General features: G+C 36.9%; 1 protein-coding gene across 3 annotated transcripts in view; it reads right to left on the reverse strand.

The window, feature by feature from the left end:
- Window positions 1-1,923: 1,923 nt before the first annotated feature.
- The window catches only part of LOC137277864 (protein hunchback-like), a 68,329-nt gene continuing 43,766 nt past the window's right edge, over window positions 1,924-26,486 (reverse strand). For all 3 annotated transcript variants that reach the window (XM_067809833.1, XM_067809835.1, XM_067809832.1), the window contains exons 2-4: window positions 9,116-10,074; window positions 8,035-8,258; window positions 1,924-7,130 (exon numbers count right to left, since the gene is read on the reverse strand). In XM_067809833.1, coding sequence (XP_067665934.1) covers window positions 4,947-7,130; window positions 8,035-8,258; window positions 9,116-10,074 — 3,367 coding nt within the window. In that variant the 3' untranslated portion in view covers window positions 1,924-4,946. The remainder of the gene's footprint in view (window positions 7,131-8,034; window positions 8,259-9,115; window positions 10,075-26,486) is intronic.

Below are 26,486 nucleotides of genomic sequence, written 5' to 3' on the forward strand. Positions count from 1 at the left end.
ATGACGTGTCAACCAAATTACTTCCATTTCACACAAATTTCCACAGCACGATGGAGATAAAAGGACCGAGAAAAATGACAATACACCAGACTTTATTCCTCACGAACACATGACATTCATGAAATGATCCGATGCTACAGACAGGAAGTAATCTGTACATCTACAACGGGGACTACAAAATAAGAAGGATCAATGGCTGCTGTAGGTAAAACAGAAACGTGGCCCTCCGTGCCACTCCCCACAACAGGAGGCGGGGAATGGAGATTGGGACAGCTTGTCCTGTCAGGTAAGTTCACTTAATATCATTGGAGCAAGAACATATGTACTGTCATTACAATCAAAACTGCAGATATGATGAATGTAGCAATAACACTATGTGAGAGGCTCACCTAGGGCGACTACTAATGGTCCTTTTGGTAAATGCTGGTGGAGCAAGACTGCAACATGGTTTCGTCCTGAACCCAACCAGCACCAACACAAAGATCCAGGAGTACAGATGTAGTCAAGTCATTCTCCAATCGCACACAATTAACACATAATCCAAGTACAGTAATCATATGAGATCAACAGCCCATTCCAGCCAACAAGCCTCGTATTATCACCATGTACAAGAATAAGATACCCGTTTAGTTTCCAAGATGGCGTCCAGGGTGGTTCAAGATAATCCCATACCCAGCTGATGCTATCAATGTCCACAACAGATAGCTGGTCCCTCATTTAGTTACAGACAGCTGTAGAAATGCATGACTCCAAATCAATTTAAGGTGTGAAAATAAGATACAAAACTAATGAAAAGAATGATGAGATAGAATAAAGCAGTATCTTTGTAATCTGTTGAAGCAAATCACCGGTGTCAACTTGATCACAACATGCTACTGAATGTATTACTGATAACAGTTTGGAATGATTTGTTGTCGTCGACATGAACAGTATTTTCTCCAGATGAATTCAGGAATGTTTGATCTTTTAACTGTAAGATGAAGCAGGATATACTGATTGATATGCTGAGATCTAACTTTCAAGATGGCACTTTCATGACTTGACTGTGGGTAGTTCTCCACCATCTTAACCATTTGGCACTCTGAGAAATTGTGTTACTTTCCTTACATTTGTTTTCTTATTTTGTGTTTGGTCATCTTGAAAGTAACTAGAGCATCCTCTCCTGGGCCTAGATTTTCAAAGCTCTCTAGCGCTAAGATTGTCACAAGCTGCTGTAAATGTACGACACTTGCCACTATCATAGTGGTAAGAGTACTTCAAAAATCTAGGCCCTGGAACCTACACCTGGCTCACCCTCTAACACATCTCTGGTGTGTACAAAGGGTAAGGGGCATAGAACCGGCCTTGTTACTAAGGCTGGTTTTAACTAAAAACTGTTTCATGATCATTACTGGCAACCCTGGACCCCATCTCTGAAGCTTGTTGGGAGGAAATAAGCTCAAATATTATCAGAATACTGTTATTTATGAACTTGAAACATACAATATGTGAAAACAATGGCAATTGTATATATAATATGTATATATATTTATACGTATATATGGGATGTAAATTTTTACATATAGTCTTTGAGGCAAGGTTGAAATCCACTGTTAGAATGTTGCATATGATGAGAGAGGAAATATGCCTTTGAAAGTTTCACAAAGTTCTTGCAGCCAGTAAAGCATTATCTGATATGCCAATGTTCCCAAATGGTCTGGATTTCTTCTCAAAGGAGACTTAACTTGTTCAATGCCCAATACAAAAATCTTCAAAAGTCGCAGAAAAATACATGAATAAAAAGAAGGGAGGACTCAGTCATGAGGCAATGAACAGGGTATAAACATCCCACACAGCTCACTGAGAGAGTTATCTCCCTTTAGAAATAAAACAGGGCAGGCAGGTGGAGTGAAAGCTGATTAAGGGTTCAAAGACAGATTGGTGCATTGCATATATTTTATCACCCAAATGCACTTGCAACAACAAGGACAAAACTGGCTTGATAATTGCTTTAAAATACATACAGTGAAATGTCTAAGCATACTGAGAAAGTAATTCATAAATTAATTAAGCTACAAATATACAATAATTAATCAACAGAAATCAGCAATAATCATAAGCTATAGTTATAAGATTGTGTCTGAGTGCTAACAGTATGATACATTTACAACAAACAGCACACTGTGCTGTACTGGCCTTTGGTAAACAATGGACGAACTGTCCACAAATATTTCATAATCCCCCAATAATATCCACAAACAGATACAGATTGAACCACCTTTAAGTAAAATGTGTTCACATTATTTTCCTCCAAGCAAATTAACATGTTCATCTGAGCATGTCTATGACAAAATTGTCTGTTTAAGCAAAACAATAGTCTCTGGTCTTTGATATACCTGGAAAGGACATAAACAGTTTGGTTGAATATGGAATATTACCACAGGCTTGAAAGCCCCAATCTGTGAGAACATACACAAAACACAGAATGCTATAATACTTGTCAGGGTTCCCGAACTCATCGGTACAGGGGAACTGTATGTTTCTCTGCTCCCAGATTTGAACAGATATTGAGCTATTAGAGGAAACAGCATAAGAGTAATACTGCAGGGAAACTGTAGTTGTCTCCCTTTGAATGAGTAACATGCGTGAGACATATGGCAACAGTGAGAAAAATACCATAAGATATCAACAGGGGTGAAGGGTATTTATGCAAAACAGACTGTTGGTGAACCAACATGAGGTAGACGCTTAGTCAAACACTTGGAGAGAAAGGTGTATACAAGTATACTCTTGCAGAATATAACCAGTCTGGCTGATCTCCGTAACAACAAAATAAATAGGATATATGTGTAGATATAATACATTCGATGAGGAAATCTGAGTGTTTCTAAATGATGCAAACCAAACTACCTTCTCATCATGTTAACCAATATGGGAAATGATACTTGGACCCCAAATTTATTAGGAACGAGAACATGAGCATATTTCAAAGTCTTTGAGAGTGGTAGGGTTGCTATGGTAATGGGCTCTTGATGAAGTTATGTTTAATATCCCCTGAGTAGAAAATCGTAACAAGATGACAGGTGACAAAGATGGTTTTGGAGTGTTTCATAAACAATCAAATTCCTTCTATGAATGTACGCCAATTACAGAGCTATGTTTCATGACAGGCTGAATGGAACAGAAAGCCAAATCAGTATTTTGTACTATTCTGAATCAATATTAAATCAAACAGTTAATAGCTGATGATAATATAATTCTGTCAGTGTATCTCATTCTATTCAGCCTGTGACACAAACATCCTCCTTCCACCTGGTTGTTGTTCCACGTACATGCATTAGAATTCTACTGCTAAAAGGGCAAACAAGCTGCTGTGTGAGGAAAAGCTGCGTAGGAGGAGACATCCAGTACAATACAACAGAAAAGATTAAAGCTTGAGAAATAAACAAATAATTGTAAGTCAATTGAGACGTGCACAAAGTGCTGAATCATTGCATATTATTATTTTGGATTTGAACACAATTTCAAATCTGGTAGACAGTGGCTATATAGTAAGCATCTACAAGTGATGACAAATTAATTAATTAATAATGAATTATGAGCACCGAGGAGAAGAATCATAAATTATAGTAACACTAGTTATACCTATTTGGTATAAAGTCATAACAATTAGCTGACCAGGCTAAAAATCAACATAAATTAAATGGCTAATCTAAGACTACACATGCTGAAAGCAAAGTTATATGCAGCAGATAGGATAACAAATGGCTCTCATCACTGTGTGTTGAGCTGTTCACTTCATGCATTGGTCTGTACACCTTGCAAAATGGTAAGGCTGGGTATCCTATCTCCCAACTAAGTCCCATGACTGGTTAGATTTCTTTGGTCAGGTTGCGTACTCCGTGCCCAAATCATGCCTCTCCCATTTCACAGGGTAAACAAGGACAGCCATGCAGCACTAATTGGTGTAGTTCATCTCCAAAACAATACTGATGTTGAAATGAAAGTCATGTTTTTTCAACCTGAGCTTTAACAATAAAAATCATGATTCCTTATGCATCAACCTATGCATACAACACAAAGAACTATGGGACTCCCATCAATAGTTTAGTATTCAGTGCAGCTAATGCTTGACTCTCCAATAATGATACAGAGACTGGACAACAAGGTATGTGTTCTCCCACGATACAAAGCTAGTTGACAAGGTCTGAACCACAGGTTCCTGCAGCCAGAAAGGACTAGGAGCACCTCAATATTATAGTCCATGGACGCCAACTTTGTATATCTGTCCGAAGTGCCGGCCAACATGGGAAGATCATGAGGTAGATAGATGACCTGTCAAGGTCACATCAGGGAGTCAACACGTGCTGAGCCAAGCAGAAGAAAACATCCATCCAATGAGGCACATGATATTGTAAATACATGACTGTTTTTCTTCAAGCCTCTTGACCACAGGGAATGCTGCTTTCTTGCACACTATATGTTGTGTCTGTTATGGCTCTGCTAGTTTTTGTAACGAGTTATGTCATTAATGACACAGTGAATGATAAGTGTGATAAACTAATGACTGGAAAAAACAACTTCTTCAACAACAGTGAACCTAAGATACCAACATCTGTAATTTGGTTCAGATGGTCTTGGTGGACTAGTTTCATGGTGTTCTTTCCACATAGCGCCCATATTTACATATATATTATATCTAACATAATCTTTATACATGATTAAATAACCTAGAATCTTAACAGATACAATCAAAACATGAATTAATGCTTAAAATGTGGAGTAACTGCAAGAATCTAAATCACATGATGAATGGTGCATACCAAATCTACATCAACTACCAAGACATTCTTGGCAAGCTTATCACTGTTACAAGTCCGTTGCAGAATCACAGGATGAACATGGTGTGTAAAGCATATTATGATAGACATACTAAAAGCAAGCCATAACAGACAGTGCTTAACAGTTTAATTGTGTGCAGCCCGTGCAATGTGGAGGAAGAACTCCACCTTGTCCTTACTGCAGTGGCCGCACATGTTGCACTTGTAAGGATCTTGGTAACCATGGTAACCCATGTGCATGGTGTACATGACACAGTCCCGGAATGCTATCTCACAGTAGTGACACTCAAAACTGTCAGCACCCCGGAAGGGCTTTGTCTTGCTGTGGTTGAGAGCATTTAGAGACAGTTCACTTGGAAGAGTGAGTGACTTTTCTGTGTCCAGTGGATGCAGTCCATTGCGAGGGTTTTCTAACACAATTTCCCCATTCTGCACAGGGGCACCATCTGGGCCAGAGTCTTGTAGGATCTTCCATGCCAGTTCTGCTCCACGTCTCAATGCAGATGTCATTGGTGGTTTCTGATGATTCATGTAGTCAGAAACCATGTGGGGCTTGCCTTCATGATCATCGGCGTTGCTTGTGTCATTGGTCGGGCTCAGGGCATCCCTTTGTTCATTATTCTCAAAATTACTGTGGCTGTCTCCATTCGGACTATGGGGCTCTGGCTTTATGCCACTGTTAAGTATTTTCAAATTTTCATGGATTTGTTCAAAGTCATTTTTATGTGTAATAGGGCTAGATGTAAGACCGTTTGCCATGTCATCATCAGCTTTGTGTGGTGGTGAATATTTTCCTCTTTCACCCTTCAGTGAGCCTGGACTTTCTCCTCTTCCATTTGGGCTACCATCAACTGATTGTGTTCTGGTTTCAGTAACATATTCTTGTGGAGGAACTTCGCTGCTAGATTCTTCACTTTCACTATCATAGGGAGAACCAGACTGCTTCTCTTGGAGTTTGAGACACAAAGTGTCTAATTTGTATGCTTTGCCCTTACGAGACCTCTTCCTTGGACTAGGTACTGCATTCTCTGTGGAGTCATTACTTGAAGGAACATCAACTTCTTGGAATGGTCTCTTGACTGGCATCATAGGCATGTCATGGGGCACAACAGGATGCATGCCACTCAAAGGTGAGTAGGCTGGTGGGGAGACTGATTTTGGTTTTGTGAGATCGAGTGGGGACTCTTTGCGTATCCTTGGAGTTACAGTGTTACCACCGCTACCACCACCACCACCAAACTTCAAGGTCATCTGTTTAAGAATGTCAGCACCTTCTACAGGCTCTTGAGGAGATGTTGAGTCCTGCTGATTTCTGGAGGAATATGACAGCTCTGGAAGGCTGTGGCTGGTGTTTCGATGATGTGGTTGACCACCAATTTGGTTAGCAGGCCACGAATGAGGACTGGTTTTGCTAGGAGTACTGCCTTGGTCAGTGTGGACATGGAGCATCGTATTGTGCCTTGATGTAGGTGGGACTTCTCCATCTGGTTTTGTCAAAGACCGTTGGCGAGCAAGGTGAGCTTTGAGATTTTGTTCATCCAACAGAGCTTCTGAAGAAATTCCAAACATGCTGAAGAGGTCTTGGTTTTCTCCAGCAGCATGTACCTTCAACACATGAGCATGGAGACCTTCTGGTGACTCTGCCTTGAAACTGCACAAATTGCACTTTGTCGAGCCAGGCTCACCTTTGCCAAGTTTTCCTGGGGATGATGACTGTGGTTGTGGAGGCCTCATCTGCCCAGGCATGTTGTTGACAGGTATGAGAGGTGGGGGTGGTTGCATACCATTCAGCAGCGGCCAGTATGGAGCCATGAGGCTACTGTTCAACCCTGGATGCATGCCTGGCACAGAGGACTGAGGTAGGTGGAATAATGGGCTCATGAACTGGTCCATTTTGTCCTTTCTAGGTCCTCGTGGTCCTCTTGGTGGACCTCTCTTTGCAAGAAGTGATAAACCAGAGGTTTCCGGCTCCAGTCCTTGAGGCAAGCTCCCATCTGCATTTAATACTGCTGCAGGCTTGTGGTTATACTTCTTCAGGTGGAGTTTGAGACTATGGCAATACTTGGTGGCATAGGTGCAGTCTGCACAACGGTACTGATACACATTCGTGTGGGATTTCATGTGGCTGTTGAGCATGGATTTGTTGACACATGAATAATTGCATTTGTTGCATTTGAATGGCTTGGACCCAAAATGATTACGAAGATGATATTCCAAATGATGCTTGTACTCTGTGACAAAGGGACATCGTGGGCACTGCAGTAGCTTCTCCTCCTTGATGTGGCTGCGGGAGTGTTGCCAGAAGTCCACCTGAAATCACAATGAAACATTCCTTACAACACAGACACAGTGTCTCTTTCCATTGAGTAATTGTAAGGCATTATAAAATAACACTATATCCTTACAGTGAAAACAGTATCATTATCAGTATCTAAAACACTGGTATCTTTATCAAACTAACTGATTACTGATAATACCGAACGGATCATGATGAAACTATTCACTTGTTTCCGCAGAGAATGGAAGCAGTTTGCTCATCACCCTAAAGACCTGATGGATAGATGGGTACAATGTGTAAGACTGTATTATTATTTATTTATTATTATAGGATATTTATATAGCGCACATGTCCATGCAACAGTGCGCTTGACTGTATCTGGAGTTCCCAGCATAATATTGCCTGAAAATTGCTAAAGAGAGTGAGTGTAGTTTTAAACCGCACTCAGCAACATTCAAGCTATGTCGTGACGGTCTGTAAATAATCAAGTCTGGACCAGGCAATCCAGTGATCAATGGCATGAACATCAATCTGCACAGATGGGAACCAATAACATGTGTAAACCAACTCTGACCATCCGATTCTGTTAGAAAATTGCCAAAAGTGATGCAAACCCATAATCCACGTTATATATGTAATGGTTTGATGATCAAACCAAATAGGTAAAGGAAAAGCATTGACTTTGTAATGTCTAGGTTAAGGGTTTTGTTCACTTTCTGCTTGTCAAACCCCATAATATTTCTTAAATTTTTTAAAACCATCAACAATTCTGTCACCTTTGATAATCCTCAAAATCCATACTAAGAATTCTGTTACATTTATCTGTCCCTCTGAGGTAGTTCAAGAAGTGTTTTTAAAGAAACATCAATTTTCCTTGCTGAAATACATTTTGACATTCTAAATGACATTGATCCAGGGGTAGAAAACTGGGCATACCTTAGTAGTAGAGGCGAAGCTGCACTGCTTGCACCGATACACTTTAGGTCGGCCAGGCTGCATCCTCTGCATCTTAGCAGTCCCAAAGCCGTCTGAATCACTGGAGTGGAAGTCTTTGATATGTCGTTTGAGTCTACCCTCAGTACGAGAAGTGTAGTCACAGTGTGGGCAACTGTACTCAAAGTGAATGCTCATATGCGCATCAAAGTCATCCTTGCATTTTGCTGGAAGAAGAAGACGAGAAAATGAAGGGGTTTTCACAAGTATGTTTTTCACGCAATGCAAGAAGATAAATTCCCATTATAATTAAGTCATCTGACACTAAGTTTCATGTCAAGACCAGTTGTGAGGAGTGGAATCTCACTTAACATGCCAGCAGACCAGCTGCCGCAACTGTGCTGTACATGAAAAGACAAACATATATTGAGTAATGCTGTAAATGACACCTAGACAATCATGGATGTAATCTTCTCTGCAGACTTAATGCAAGGAACTGTTCTATGGGAACTAGAAGACACCCTATTGATTGATGTGTGCAGCTTATTCTTACAAATGACATCAAGGACATTCTTCTAACACTACACAGTCACATTACAAGCTTACAACCATCATATTTTCATAGCTTAATATGAAACTGGATATACAGTCTGTCTAAATCGAAGAAAAAGGAAGATCAGTTTTATAAGGAAAAGTCATGACATTATCCTTCTCTGACATGAATCAATGACGGACAGTTATACTTAACACAATATTTACCCATTAAGTTGTGATTTTAAAAAGACTTGTTACAACCTCAAAAGATTTCAAAGAAATTTTATTACCTGTTGTCATGACATTTTCAGTAGGAGTGTGTAATTTATGAAGGACTCTCAGTTGTACAAAGTGACTACCTATACGCACAGGGAAAAACATTGCCAGTGTAAAATTGTTCCTTAATGCCTCATAATTCAAATAAAAAAGGAAATGACCTACTGACCAAACATTCTGCATTTAAAGCTTTAAAAATAGTTGACATGCAACTAATGAATCTCAAACCTAGCTGTGACATGAAAAATAGATCGATGAAGTGTATTCTCCTCACCTGAGAAACTGCAGAGATGACAGAAGTAGAGTCCTGTTTGTTTAGAGTATGAGTTGAATGTTGGTGAGGAGGGGTCTATAGACCTGGGTGTGGATGGCAGTGAGAATCGTCGGTTTCCAAGGTAACCAGGGGAAGCTACAGGGGTGGAGGTAATTCCCTGGAAGGAATAGTTCTTGTAGTCTTCTGGTAGGAGATGATCAGAGTTGGACTCATTCAAGCCTGACCTGAGACCTTCAGTAGAACTGTCTTCATCTGAATGGTAAGAGTCATTAAAGGAGCTGTTCAGTTGAGACGTGTTCTGGGGGCCATCATCCTGTTCCTGGAAGAATGACCCATTGAGCACCGATTCTCCCTCTCTGCCGTCAGCGTCCCTTGTCAGTGAAGGTCCATCTGGGTTAGTTTCAGAATGTTTCTTGTACACAGGGCTTCCTGACTCGTCCTTCCTCGGGTATGGTGGATCCTCAGTCACTTGGTTCTCCTCTGAAGGAAGAGCATTGCCATAGAATGAGGTTGGAGCAGGGTGCTCAATGTCTGCCGCCTTGTACTTGTTGGCTTGGAATGAGAGGTGGTCTGGTTTTCTGCCTTGCTCCTCCTCGTCCTTGTGAAACTTGGAGTCTGGGTTAGGCAGGTTGGAACTGTCAGTCTCTTCTCTGCGATAGTTGAACTTCTCACTGGGAGTCAGTTGGTGACTGTACTGGGGGCTGGAGTCTGACTGTTCCGAATCTCTCCTGGAATAAGTGGAATCTGGGTAGGAGCAGAAGCTGTTCTGTCGGTACAAGTTACTCAGCAGGGGCAGACCAGCATTTGCTTCATCTTTGTCCTGACTATGGTTGGAGTAAGCAGCAGACTGGTTATGTGCAGTGTAGTGTGGACTTGTCTCCTCGTGGTTCACTAGACCGGACTCGGCTGACATCACCTTCTCAAGAACATCCGCCACTTTGGGTGAAATAGCATCACTCCTGGAACACAAGAAAACCTTATGAGTTGTGGTGAAAAAAGGTATAATGCTATGATTTCTGTACTTATCTACATCATGCATGCAGTCATAGCAGATGGGGAGGTGGGGGGCTGCTTTTACCAATTTTTACCAATGCTGGTGTTACAGTGCCAGTGCCAGTACCAGTACCATGTCATACTTCAACGTGAAACCCTTCAGTGAATATGCTGGTTCCAAGATAACCTGTCGATGTCTTATCCAATTCACTTATCAGAAAGTGTGCACACACCTGCATTTAGACCATTAAAATAAATTAGGGGATATTTCATTTTGCGAGCATACCACTAGCAAATGGCAGTGCATATAAGAAAGATATAAATATATTCAGATGTAACATTTCCAAAGGAATGGAATAAGTTGTCACATTTTCCCTTAATTTTTCTTCATCATCTGTTTCCTCCTAGACTTCATCATTTGCATTTTATCAATGTCATAAATTTAAAAAAAACCACTTTTTTTTAAATGGCATATCAATAAGAATCTCTTAATTGCATTACCTACTAACAAATGAACCGAACAGTGGTCTTTCAATAATGAAAAATAACTGAAGTTTTTTTCTGTCTGGTTGTCATGACTTCACAATACTGTACAAAAACACTAACATATTTATAAAAATTATTAATGCAAATAAGCATACCTTAAGGGAAACTACTTAAATCTCAATGAATAAATTATGTTTCCTTCAGTGATTGTTTAAGCTAATTTTGTATTTTTGCATTACTAAAGTAACATGAATTAATAATGAAAGAATGATTTAAAACAGAAAAACTCAGTTTGCCAAAGATTTGCATTTAGAGATCATGATTAGAGAAAATAGGTACTATGGCCTCATAATTTCTTGCCTTTAGTTACTGATGGTGAAAGAGTAAAGTAAGAAATTTCATTCTACTATTAATCAAACAAAGCATCTTCTGTCAAACAAATTAATAACAAATTGAAATAGATATTGTGTTTTCAAGCTGCTATAAAACATCCACATTTTCTCCACTCCAAAAGGTCAGGGATTTGGACAATCAAGACTAAAATATTGCTTTCTTCAGCTGGAAAGAAACAATCCCATTTAAACTGAAGAAAATAACACAATACCTGATGAATAAAATATTATCCTGGATTCTTACAAAAGTTTGCACTTCAAACATGATAATATAAATTGAATGTTGTTTAGAAAATGACATTAAAATTTGATCTTGCGACAATAACCAGAAGCATAATTTGTGTAAACCTAGAAGCACAAGTTATTTTCCCCTGCATAAAACAATATTTCATCCCTGATAAAGTTTCTGAAGTTATTGCTGGAAACATAATCCCAACGAAATGGTATTAAGTAGAATGTTCTTGAAGGCTGTACCTGTCATGACACACTGTTTACAGGAATATCAATAAAGAGAGATATGACAGATACATCAAGAAAGTTTCAGTTTTTAATCAATATCATGTTTCCTTTGAATTTTCACAAGGTTTGAAATATCACTATACTAATATATGAAGTTACTTTGCACAAGAAACACATCTTAAGATTCTGTTGTTCTGTTAGTATTAGAGGAATGTAGACACTTAGCCTCGGGCAAAATATGTATCATTTTCTTCATAATTTTATTGATTGAAATACAATATCCACAGACGAAATCAGACAAACATAAAAAAACATAAAACTATTTTTTCCACTTTCAATTACTTGCCAAGCATTCTAAAAGGTTAACTACTTTCTAACATATCTGGATGTTACATGGAAAATATAAGAAATCACCCGTGGGCAAAATTTAATGGTATCTTAACTTAACATAAGACATTTCATTACTCTTAGATGATACATCTACTCTTGGTTTCATGTAACTGAATCAGTTTGGAAAGAACAAGTGTTTTAATCATTTTTACATTTTTTTCATGTTTCTGAAAAACAGAATGCTTTCCTATTCGAACATGCTGTGTGTTAAATCTTAAAAACAGAAACGCTTATGCACACCTTAGAGGGGCAAGTAAGATATCTTAAAATTCTTTGCAGAAACTGATGTTTGAAATATTAAATTTAAAATCAAGCTAAAAGTTGAATTTTAAAAGTCTTCAAAGTACAGAATGGCTTGATACTGTACTTTGCATACTTCATGCCGGTCCGTGATTAAGAGACACTCATGTCATCACAGCACTGGAACATGCAAGCAGACAAATCTAGCTGTATGCTCTATCCCTACACTTCCATAAGACAACATTCTTATGAAAACAGACATCAAACGTCAGAAGCTCATAACTGCCCTGTGTCATTCTACATAAGCTGAGGAAAGTTGCATGTCTCATTCTCTCCTACATGCAACAAACAAAAGACAGAGTTACACACTGACACAGTCGAAACCTGTAATCCAGCCGAAGACAGAAAGCTCCCAGGATCTAACAAATGTATTTTGCAGTTATTATTCTTTTCCTCATGCAATAAAAGAACCGAATCACCTTGTTCCTGCATTATTCCTATGTGTAGTCACATGTTCAACATGTAATGAATTAGAGGAAAACATATCTTGTAAATTTTCATAAGGTAACAGGATTTCTGTTGAAATGTTTCATGTTGATGATAAACAGATTATGCTCTTTCAAACCCTGTCAATGACCATGCGAATATTATTACTGAATTTCAACATAAAGGCAAGTTGTTTTGATAAAATTAAGGCTTAAAGTTCCAAACATTTCAAAAATATTTACTCACTCCACCATATACGTCCTCAACAGCAGGAGAAGCCATGTTACTATGTTTGTGAGACTGTATGGTCCATTAGGTGTGTCAACTTTAGCTGGATGAAAAAACTCTCCTTAAACCCAGATATAATATAGATTGGTCTATGACTTTTGTAACTTAAAGGATTGTATATGACCTTTACCACGGTACATGAAATGACTGACAGAGCCATAAAGGTTTATCTATTCAGCTCGACCTAAGTTTTCCTTACTAAACGAAGAATCTATTCAAAAGACATTTCAGATCCATAAAAAAGAGCTGACCCTAGTGGAAAAAAGTACCTTTGGTTTGAACTGAATTATAGTTAGGCTTGACTGAGCATTCGTGACTGTCATTTTATCATTCACAACAGAGTAAGATAGTCAAAAAACATGTTTACAGGAACAGCAAAGTCGTAAAGAATGCTTTCTTTGTCTGTCTAGCAACCACCATAGATGAATAGCTTGAAACATTTCCATAAGCAAAACAGATGTTGATATGACTGCACAGGTCACAGCATATTTGGGCAATCCTTTTACCAGTGGGAATAAAAAGTATGAAATTAATATCTCATTTAAAGTGCCTGCTGTTGATAGGTGAGATTTAAAGGATACAGGTCTTATCTGAAAGCATTAAACGTTCAATAACCTCATTCAGAATTCAAAAATGATTATGATTGTGATTTAGTGGTAACCCTTGATGGTGTGTTTCTCCCACATACAAGCTCATATGTTAAATATCTTCATGGATAGGTGAGTGAGTAGGTGAGTGAGTGAGTGAGTAGGTGAGTGAGTGAGTGAGTGAGTGAGTGAGCAAGCACTTTTATGCCACTTTTAGCAATATTACAGAAACATCAAGGTAGGGAACACAAATGGGCTTCACACATTGTACCCATTTGGAGAATCTAGTCCAGGTCTTTGATGTTTAACCACTAGCCTACCCCATCGTCCTGCATGGCAGATTGAACTGTCTTTGAAAATGCATCATGAAACAAATGTGTTGCTTTATGAAATGCAACACAGTTTTCTTTTCAGACTAGTTTATTACACGCACTTGTTTTGTATGACGAAGTAAACACTTCTCAAAATCTGGTAAAGACCATACTTTTGACTATAAAACAGGGCTCCAGATAAGGGTTGGATCAGTGTATGTATGGATGAAAAATATGCACGATAAGGTAAGAAAAAAATCAGAAAACGCATGACAGCAATGTGTACGGTCTTAGAATCAGAATCAGTACTCTTGTATTCAGTACTCTTGTATTAAAAAAATAAGGCATACATACTACTCATGTTGAAAAATGATCTGGAGCCCTGATAAAAGATGACTATGTTGTTCCTTAACAAATGTTGAATAGCATATATAATGGTCATTGTATTCTAGACTACATTTAGATATCCATCCAAGTGCCAACATGGTTAATATTCCTCAGTAACAATATAAACAGGTTTAGACCAAAGAATCACCCTTAGAGACTTCAGTCCTAAATTTTCCCACATTCGACTGTGCAACCTCTATCCCCATATATCAGATCACCTTGTATATAGCAAAAGGATAGCCGTATTGATCAATGATAATGTTTTTTATGCTATGCTCAAAGAATATTTGACTTGAATCCTTGGAGTGGTACACCAGCCAGTTACCGTTCAGTGGTTTCCACAACAATACAATGGAAGACATGATTTGATTCATTCCTTGCCTTTTACAAATGGGACTTGCACAAAACCTACTGTGAATGTGTTCTTGAAAGGTCTTTCAATAACGGCCCGTTAAACTTGTATGTTTTTTCTTAAGTTATAAAAACACTTTTGTGTGAGTTAAGGGACTGAGGGAGTGTGGTTTTCTCCACCCTGTCTCTTTCAATGTAAGTTGAAATTATTCCGACATATCACTGGTTGCCATAACACCATTAGACTTTTTTGTTTACCAAGTGTATAAGATATTTGATCAAAGTGGTTGTTGTGAGAAATAGGATAAGAAAGGTCACTGAGATAAGCTAGAACAGGTCACCCTCAAGGGCTACAGGAAACTTGTATAGTGGACAGAGTACTCTAAGTGGCAAAAAGCTTGTTCAAACACTCCCACCCTGCCCTCTCCATAAAACAATCTTGTGTGAACTTCAAACATGGCCTGCTCACCTGTCTTCATGTTAACACATGAGATGTCAACAAGTAATAAAGACATCAAACTCCACATACTGCATGGTATTCATGTGTGTTTCAAAATAAACAAGGAAAAATGTTTAAGTGTGAGATCATATTGCAAATATTCGAAACAAATGCACGTCATTCAGGAGAGCTCTTAAGGGTCATATAGCAGATATTTCATGTGACCAATGTACACAGATTTCAGAAACACCTGTTTTATCTGGAAGTCAATTTCCTCCAATAAATTACCTAATTTGCCTGTGTAACATTTTTCCTGTAAAAGATTAAATAACGTGATAAGAATTCAAATTTATGTGCATCTTGTTATCATTCATTTCTGCCAATCTTGGAAACAGGTAAACAAATGCATTAGACAGTTGTTATTTCTGCATTCCAATTCCTTTCCGATACTAACATGTCCAGTAATTCTAGAAGACATTTCTTGATATTGAGACAAATATACTCAAAAGATTTTGTACTTGTAAATTTATGTTCATTCACAATAGTTTTGAGAAATCATTTCTTAAGTCTGTTCAGAGAGACAATCAATGAGATTTGAATTTTTCAGAAGGAAGGGCTTTACCACCAGAATTAAGTACCACCAACAAATACACCATGGACGACTATGGATGTGTAATTATTGTACTAATTATGATGTTATTAAAGCTGAGATATAAACAAACAAATGTTAATTTTCTTTCCTTAGTCTACAGTGATACAATGTCTACAGATGTTCAAACTGTTTATTGTCAGAGAAATTTATTGCTTACATACTTTTTTCATAAAGTAGAAATATATTCATAACGCAAGACTCCTGGTGTAACAACTAAAACAGCTCATCCACAACATGTTACATATATACAGCACACTAATTGTCAATGCTATGAATGATCAAGTCTTTTCCCGTACAGGTTTAGAAAGTAAGGATGAGATAAGAAGACACTGAAATTTTGCCAAAGATGTTGCTAATCACTACGAGCTCAAAACACATGAAATGGTGAAAAGAAATGAAATCAGTCACTGACCGTTTTGTCTTCCATGTCATCAGTGGGAGTATTGTTTTAGCTGCAGTGGTATTTTCAAACACACCTTAGCGTTAATGAAGCCACACGGACTGTCATCAATCGAAGCTCTCCAGTCATACAGCCACCTTGGTGCACAAGTCAAGCAATATCATATCCATGACCCAACGGTATTTTTTACCTGCCCAACGGTGACACAGGACACGCCACTTGTGACCCACGTAATGCTAGCTTGGGAAGTAAGAACCTCCCATTCAACCTTGCACAAGTGATATTGAACACACTGACTCCTTCAGTCCAACCCAATACATTTATCACCTCTGTCAGCAAGGTAGTTTTTTACAAATCTGTCACTCGATATCAATATGACTGAGAATCAATTGTGTAAAACTACACACTTGAGAAGGCATGGGTTTGTGATTCTGTTCACATGTGCCTTTTGGCAGAAAAGTTATTGTTTTACCTGTGCCGTCGAGAAACGGAGACCAGAGCTCACATTGGACATGTTGTAACGGGCTTTTTTTGTAATGTGATAAGTGGATAATGTATGTCAGTTGAAGTCAGGTGGGCATTTGAACCCGTCTGACCATGGGCCGGGTGAATGTGTGGGTTCAGACATACGATAAGCTCAACAAGATATCAGCATTCGCGATATTGTTCATCATGCTTAATCACATACACTCAGCCTAGATAAAAAGCTGGAGGAAAGGTTTTACGAAACACTTCCTCCTGAAACTAAACTTCCACTTCTCCAAACACCTGGAATACATTGACTACAGTCAAGAACGATCACTTAAATCATGTTTTCATGTAAAGAAACATATTTCATCACCAAAGATAAGTCTACATGTTACAGTATTTTTAAGCTTCAGACTGCATATTTCAAATATCACAGAGAATATTTAATCATGTTGATATCCCTTGGTTACCTGATGATTTTTCTGTACTTCATGACTTAATCATGTACAGACTGAATATATAATGGAAAAAAACATCTGATTACTTCAAAATCCCTAACTCATACAAGAAACCTATGAGCCTAAAATATTTTAATCATTACAAAGCCTGGGTGTTCTCTTTATTATCAAGTCATAACAGTAAATACATATGATTTATGCATAAGCCCAGTGTAAATTTTTAGCAAGTGTTTAAACAATTTCTGACCAATTCGTTCAAACATTTAACACAACTATATGTTCCTCAAATTTCGCATATGGTCATATCATATCAAAATTAATGAACATAAACAATTCAACACACACACATACCAATTATTATACCAAGAACATGAGACAGTGAACATGATATTTTGTTTAATGTAATTTTCAAGACTGACATTTTGATTGGTTCATTGTTCTGGGAGAAATGCTGTTTCAATTAAATTTCCTTAATCCTTTTCCACATTTCCTAACGAGAAGAAGAAGCCGATCCACAGATGAAACACCCAAGAGCCTAGACAACTGTACAATTTGTAGAGAACTGCCAGAAGTATATAATATTGTTCACAAAGCTTGTAACAGAATTACAGCAGATCATCATTTGTCATGCTATACCTGATAAACACACTGTTTTCACTACTCATGAACAATATTTACAGTAATTAAATAAACATTATCTTTCTCTTCCATATAATTTAGAAGTATTTAATCTGATTTTACAGACCTGAGAATAATAGCTGTAAGCTTTAATTTAATTTCAACAAAATTTCGCATTCATGGATAACTGATAAAGGATCTTGAATTCATGTCCCAAAGAATTGTGTACCATTGATATAAGAGTAAGAAATGTTATAAAAGATTGATTAACTTGAATTGTGAATAACTGTCATCAAGAGGATCTCTCGTATGCTAAGCAGGAGTTCTCTCCCTTGCACTAGGGATTCCTTTCATACACAACCAGCCTCCCTTACAGAAAAACAGTTAAAAAAATATAAGAAAGCATGAAGCAAACAACGTTGATAAAAATGTGAGTGATGACAATGCTGACTTAGGTACTATGAATTTGATTATTTAATGATAGAATCATTATGACTGAATCATTAGCTACAAAATAGTCACCAACCATTTTCTAACATTTTATAACCAATCACTAACAAATCAAATAATTATTTCTGTTTGCAATAGGTGTTTATTTACTGCTAAAACTAATACCACTTGATCAAAATATATTTTCCTTAAATTTGTGTTATTTTCACTAAAATAAATGTTCCTTGACACATATCTTAGAAGAAATAATGCACCTTACCTGTCATTCTCTTGTGTTGTCTTTTCAACACCCATTTTGGATTCATTTAATCCAAAAAGAATTTATCATGCCAAGAAATGAAAATTCATCTCCATCCACATTGACATGTGGCACAAATGTACAGAGAAGTCTTATGACCGAGCAGCTTATACCAACCGTCATTCAAAGCATGCATTCAACTGAACATAGAAAACCCATAAACACCTACATCTGCTGCACTAACAAGAAAATTTAAATATTGCAACAAAATATGTCAGACACTTCATTGACAATAACACAGAAGCCATCAAATAACAATCGGTGGAGATCATGAAAATAGATATATTTGACTTGGCTTGGAATGTCATAAAGCTAATCATTTCAAGCATCTTATTTGAATTTCATTTAAGTTTGGTCTGAGAGTCAGTGTTAAGGTGTAGACATATCTATAATACATTTTCTCCTCTAACTGAAACATTTTAGGCTTGAGATAAAATATCCAAATCAAAACAAACACATGCACAATAATTCTTTAACCACAAAATTACTATTCAGAATTTAAAGAATTTAAACAAATTGATTAAATCCTATTAAAGGAATATTTCAAATGTATCAGAACATCAGAAACTCAAAAACTGTAGTAATCACAAATTTTCACCCTTTTTAGAAAAAAATTTCTTAACATCAACAAATCCCCCACAATTTTGCAGTTTATTCCTACAGGTTTGCCAGATGGTGAAGCAATCAAGAAAATGCCAGTGGTGAAAGGATGCATGGTTTACATAACATTAAGGGCCCACTCCTTAGGCTAGCAACTGGTCAGGAGATAAACAGGCCATAAAAGGGCAGTGGTGGTGATGTTTTACTAGATAAGACACATAACACTGCAAGCCCAGGCACTGAAATGACCAGTGTTAGGTAACAGGACCATAAAAACTCTCCCCAGTTTAACCTGAGGGCAAGGTAGCTAAGTGCATACAAATCATTTCTGACATCTAAGTTTCTGTGATTAAAGGCATGTCTAAGATAAAATTTACTGTTTAAAGACATCCTTAAATATCCTGAGTGGTTAGTTTTCAATTATAGGTGTTGAGTTGATAGAGTTTGTGAAAGAAATAATCCTTGTAATTATTCTTATTGACAGCTAACACTGAGAGGTACCTGCAGAAACTTACATAGAATTCAAACCATTCAATGTATCAATGCTACCTCAGTATTTATTGTATCTTTGTCCTCATGAAGTTATTAATCAATATCACTGAAGACACACAAAGATCCTTGAAAAATAATTTTATCCTGTTTTGAATGATAAATATATGTTCAAAAACATGCTCCAGTGATAATTTGAAACATCAAAACAGAAGGCAACAGCACAAAATGTCTGCATTGGTAAGAGTAGAAATGTTTGATGACGATTTATACCGAGAGTACAGCTCATGTACAGAGGTGGAACATCCAATTGATCCAACCATATGATGTCTAACTTAGATCAGTGGAATATTTAACTCTAATGATTAATTTATCATGTCCAAATTGAAGCCAGTGCTGCAGCCTGTCTTGACCAATGGTTCAGTGGGATACTTTATACTCACTGCGACACTATAGCTGCCACTAGTTTCAGCAGAGGGCACTCACACACAATGAAGATATAAAATGGAATATGCATTTAAATTCAAATTTGATTTGGTGCAAGATAGTAAGAAAGCTGGCAAGTTATTTAAGCATGGCAATTTTTGTAGCTTTATCACAGGAAGCACTGCTGCTTATTTGAAGGAAGTGGCTGTGATGCCATGAACAAAATACAGAGAATATTTCCTGATCAAGATGAGTATTTTCCTGATATTTTCCTTGTCTGCCAGGACACAGTGTAGCCTTCTTGATACCATACAGGCTTGTTGCATAAACAATCTATCACAAACAGCAGCATGCACTCTCATCAAGTTCTTAATTGGAAACATATTGTATAATTTACTTATCTTCAGGATCTTTTAATAAAGGGTTATTATGTAGTTTAGAAAATGACCATCAATTGCAACAGTTTTCTTTACTACTTTTTACATATGATGTTAATCCTAATTCATCACAAAAAATATCTTTTTCTTCAGAGATTATTTTTTAAATCAAAATCACAATGGTTATATCTTGGGTAAATAAATGTGAAAAATAGTATACATGCATACATGCTACTCACTGGGTCCTTATTTGTACTTGATGAATCATCAATCGTTCATGAAACATGTTATGAACATTTGGGATGTTTTCAAATAAATGGAACCACACAGAATGTCAACAGCAATGATTTTCCCCAGTGGATTGTCAATCAGAATAATATGTACTCCTGCTGAATAATTCATGTAGCTCTTCCTACCAATACATTTTTGTGACAATATACACAGTGAATAAGTAATATTACCAGCAATATCTTAACAAATGACTGGAATGCTGGTGTTGGGAGGATGGCAATGGAGAAAAGGTCCATACACAAGCAAGGCTGATCATTTATGAAGTCGAGGAATAATTTATCTGGGCTATTGATGGTGTTGTTTTAGGTGTCACCGACACCCAGACTCTTGCAACCTCAGTTCAGGAATGGAATGACTGCCAGAGAAGTCAAACAGCTCATTCTCAACAGAAATGTTGGGTCTTTCTTGTATGGAAGTGTTTGGAAAATGATATACACAATGTATTAAATTCTAAACACACACTGACATTCTCAGACTGAAATATGCTCAGCTAGTCAATCAAAGGATGTAGTATAAGCTTATACATCATTAAAGAAGTAAATTTTTAAAGACAGTAAATTTGTGTTATTTCCTATAACAGTTCATATTATACATTTTTGGCAAATAGAAATATGAACTAAATGATTAAAAACAGTTCTTAACCATTTTTTTCTAAATCAAATACATACTCCTGTAAATAAAAGCAATGTATCATTGTAGTGATGAGAAGGAATATATCAATATCAAAACTATTTCATTTTTATCCAATGATATAGATCAAGATCAACTAAATCCATTGTTATCCCATGGATCTCAGTTTTCCCGCCCTTTCACACTCATCTGTATCTTTTTCATCCATACTTCATCCTCAGAGATCCCTTATAGCAAGTTACCTTCTCAAGTTTCAATCTCCTTTCATAAAGGCATATGCTGCAACATTGAAACACTATCCCTTGTAAATATCACATCATACTTAAAGCTCTTCGGAGCAAAGTCTTTTGTCTTGAAAATCACCAAGTCCCTCCCTTCTTCTTTATTCCAGCATAATAGGGCATATGATCACTTAGAAGCTTCGCCTGTAGGATTTACCTATCTCACAATAAACTGCTTGAATAAAGCCACGGGCCTGTGGCGGAACAAGTGATTGTTGTAGAAGAACATGACAAGGAAGCGTAAAGTGTCTACAAAGCAGCTACAATTTTTCTTTAGAAAGCTGGAGAAAAATATTACCAGGGAATTTATTTTGAAAGCAACCTGCTGAGATATAAAAGATAAATGTACTGTGCTTTTTTTACATTAATGACAGGTGGATGTTTAACTGATATTATTATGACTGCACTGTTGTTTAGTTGAAAGGAATATGAAAGCAAAACTGATTTGATTGGAAACAGTTGAAATTCTTTCCTTGGGTATTGCAAGTAAATTAAAAGATCTTTTCTTGGGTATTGCAAGTAATTTAAAAGAAGTTAGCAAAAGATGAAAAAAAAAACTTGACCTTGATAAAAGTTCTCTCTCTCTGGCCTTCTTTTTCTTCCTCTCCCTCACTCCCCCTCTACTTAACTCATCCGACATCATCCATCACCCTCCCTATACTAGCCCTGGTAATTTCGCCATAAGTAACAGCACCCATTTGGACTCTGTATATCTCCATTTCCAAGCTCTGGTGCTTCATTACCATTAATACTGTTTTACATAGGTCAAAGTTAGCGGTCAGCTTTGAAATCTGATCCTATGTTACAACACTGCGGACTGACTGTGCATGTGGAAAGTAGATATACTGGGACAGAGTGGGGTCTTCATTCACCGGGCTGTCATTAGTGCCTCTAGACGATGATTAGTTCAAGATTTATTTCATATTTCCCTACTTAAATACATTAATAATCATTAAACTTGACTGGCCATCATAAAGAATATGATTTCACCCCTAACTACAATAAATCATTGGATATATTCAATATTAATCATCCTGACTGAGATTGCATATTCCTATCAAAATAACCATGTTATTTGAAAGTACCAGAAGTTCAATGGAAGTATTTATTAACCTATATACTGATATAACAATTTTTTTATCGATGATTTTTATATTTTGTTCCCTTTCCAAGTATTTGCACAGAACTTCATGAGAAACAGGATCTACTTGAAATTTGTATTTCACGAACTGCACTTTCATATTAAACATCCTGTTTTGTTTTCATGATGACTATCCACATTTAACAATTATAAACATAACAGCCAGCCTATGACTTGTTGCTTTCTTGTCACGCCTTAACAATCCCTTTTCCTATACGCTATCAGGAAAGGCATTGACAGAAATGTAACAGGACTTAACATTGAACACAATTCTTTTACATTATTAGGATATATTATGTTCCATGTAATATATCCTGTCATCTTTTTCTGTATTTACATGTCCTGCATATCAGAACGATAAATATAAATGGTATGTGATATAAATGTAAAACTTTGGACGCAACATTATAAAAAGAAGAAATATGTGAGATTGTCAAAAAAACTATGGGGTAAAATCCACCGATAAAAATGTTTTAGTGTTCTTAATGACTCATGCTATTTTGGTCGCGAAACAAGGGCAACTCGCAAGAACAGTGACCACTGGCGAGAAAGCTCTGATACTCATTGTTCATGACATTTATGGTAATAACAGCAAAATAATATTAGAGCTGTGATATTGTGAGCATGTCTTGACTAAAACATAGGGCCTACGTGACCAAACCAACCTTATTTTGTTTGAACTTTTCAAATGATAATTTTCTCATATTTAACATGCATAACTACATGCTGGCACATCTGCGGAATAACATGGTGCTTTGAAAGAATATGTACAGTTAGTGGAATGAATAAACTCGTACAATTGTGACTAGAATATCATTTTTAACCTCTTTAAAGAAGAAAAAGGTCAGCTATATTCATTTAACAAAAATGTTCCCTTTGCTGACTCTATCACCCATTAACAAAACATGAACAAAACAGTTGCACAAACTCATACATACATGACTAACTCTCTGGCACATCTCTGCACTTGAAGTTGCATTAAAATGTACAAATCAACAAATGCACCTGTCCGAGTAGAAGCAGTCCCTCCACAACCTGACCTATTGGGTAAAAGTATTGTGGAGTACTCATATCTTATTTAGGAGTAACATGACATATGGCCTGGTCATCTTTATGCATTTACAACTATTGTGATGTAACTGTGGCCAAACAATGACCTAACACAATCACTGTCCCCACTCTGGCCTTATCACTGAGAGCTTTACAACAGGGGACAGATGGTTACACACAATAAATCTTGGGCACCCATTCAAAATCAAAGATGTAAGAGTTGTATATGGATAATTGGCAGAAGATGGAATTAAAAAAGATAAAAAAAATGATTGTTTATTAATGAAAGATGTTTTAATTGTACAAAACTGTTGAGGAAAATGTATTCAGAAATTATTTCTATAACCTGGTTAACAATGTCAAGATTTGTCTTAAGACATTAATTGATAAGAGAAAGATATGTTTGATATGTGAATTATATATACTGTTTGAAGTCTGTAACTGTCGCGTATGTCTGATAAAGATAGAGTATGTTTCTGTATATGGCTCCATATATTAGATTTCATAATTAGTCATACTTCAACATTTCAAAACAAAGGTTTTATATTCCAGTTCGTCAGACCAAATGCTCTTTCCCTAACTCCAAAACAAACTTAGCTATTCTGTCACCTGAAATATTTCACAACTTTTTCACAACATCACCTATTCTCTCTCTGGCCAAGTTGTCACTATCTGTAAACTAACACTGAACATGACATCACCGACAGATGGCAGCTATAGACAAGGTTTTTACCTCCAAACAAAGCCCAGGGAGAGGTAGAGAGCCCCAGGGACTGTGATGTAACCCAGAAGGGGGAGCACCCCTATTATCTCTGTGTCCCTCCCCCTATTATCAGGCCATCCATCAAGCCAGTGCACTGACCATCTGCAACTGGCATCAACTGCATCTCTCATTACTGTTGTTTGGACAAAGCAGGACCACTGACAGAAATTCATTTACTTAATACACGCAATGGGGTCGACTTACACAAATAAACAAGGGGCTGACATGCCTCATCTCCATGACCCTGTATTGGCAGTGTTATACACGTATACAGTGACAAGCCACAGCCTTAGTCCTTAAATCACTATTACCACTGTTTGTTGTTCTAAATCATTCCAGCACAAAATCTATCAATTTTCTCCACATTTTCAGGTGATTATCATGTCTATATAAAAGTGAGGACAATTTCCATAATGTTTAGAAAGCTCTGCTAAAAGCTCAATTCATTCTAAACACACTATTTATCAATAAAACACAAATTTGATATTTAATCTTGTACCCAAACTTTTCTGATCATTTTATGTGATGAAACCAGTTTTAAACAACATATATCTTTGATTCAAACAGAAAAGTTGGAATACTCTAAAGGATAATAATTTCAAGACCTATCACTTTGAAGAAGAAAGTGATTCTTAATTTGTACACAATAGATTCCTTATTATCCAACAAAATGAAAGCAGTTACTAATCGCCAGCACCGATGACATAACCTGTTAAGCATGTCAAGATCAACAGTGATGTACATGTCAGAAGATTCACTTGTCCACATGGGAAATTAATGACATATCATCCCGCTGTTCATTTTCAAGCTGTACTCACTTTATCAAAGCAGGACCAGCAATAAACAACATTGACATGAACATAGATATACTTGTACGTGTCAAGGTCTCCACTGGTGGTGCTTTTCTCTGATTAATGGCTCTACATATCACTGTCTTAATTGAATGCATTTGCATGTCAAGAAATATGGACATCTTTAATCCTCTTGTGTGTTAAGTTATGCAATGTCTTGTTCTGAACTTTTAGCACATGTTTCATTCACAAAGGAATATTACTGAGTCAATGATATGATTTCAAAAGTGATAACCATTTTAAAAGAGAGATTTGAGATTTTTTTTAAGTGGTACTTTCACAGCCTGGGCTTTGAAGATGTTTTCAGTTAAAGCAATATATGTTTCTGAGAGAAAAATATTAACTTTGACTTTGAAGATGTTTTCCATGATGGCAATATATGTTTCTAGGAAAAATATTAAATATCAAAACGAGATGTTATCAGAACTCTTTTCTCTGACTGTACAAACAGTTTTATGGGGCATGTTTCTATCCGGTATTTACATTTTTAAGAAGCATCAATGATAAACTCAGACATACTATGTCTGCATTAATGAAGCAAATATAGATGAGAAAGATTCCATTCTCCTTAAAGTTCCATAAATGAAACATTCCATCAAGACAGCCTTGGAGCCTGGAGTTTCTGTATAATGAGGTGCTTGTCAGCAAACAAAATGTTATAAAGAGGAGTGGTCAGTTATTACATGGCTGGACATGCAGGCCCCTCATGAAATATTCAGTTTTCACCCTCCCCCTTCTCTGCCCCATGTAATCCAACCAGCCCTATCTCCCCTAGCAATGGCTATCACAGCTGACAGCACATTTTTCTCTCTGACAGATTATGTAATACTACAGAGCCAGTTAACCCTGGACCTGCTAACAACAGCCAGACAACTTGCTGAGAATGTTTACATTGTTTATGGAAAGAATTCTTAGAATTTGGAATATGGGTTTATTGTATCACTGGTATTTCTGAGACAGAACAATTAATACATTATAAAACTTGGTGTCTATAAAATTGTTTATTGATCTTATAACTTTTCATTCATTTGCAAGTTCATGCAAAATATGACAGCAGAATAATGCTCTTTTGTGAATGTTTTGTTGATTGAATGAAATAAACAATTACTTTTCCTACTTCAGCAAACAGTTCTGACATGTATACAAGCCAATATGCCATGAGGTTAGCTTTTCATCAAATCTTACATCAGCTGAACTTATCACAAGCTTGCAGAATTTAGTGTTTACTCAGCTTAATCTAGTGTGGTTTCTTCATTCAGATATTATGCAACATTATTTCACAGCATTAACACTTTCCCCTTGCTGATTTAATTCATTTT

The sequence above is a fragment of the Haliotis asinina genome, chromosome 3 (assembly GCF_037392515.1).
Source record: "Haliotis asinina isolate JCU_RB_2024 chromosome 3, JCU_Hal_asi_v2, whole genome shotgun sequence".
NCBI classification, from domain to species: Eukaryota; Metazoa; Mollusca; class Gastropoda; order Lepetellida; family Haliotidae; genus Haliotis; species Haliotis asinina.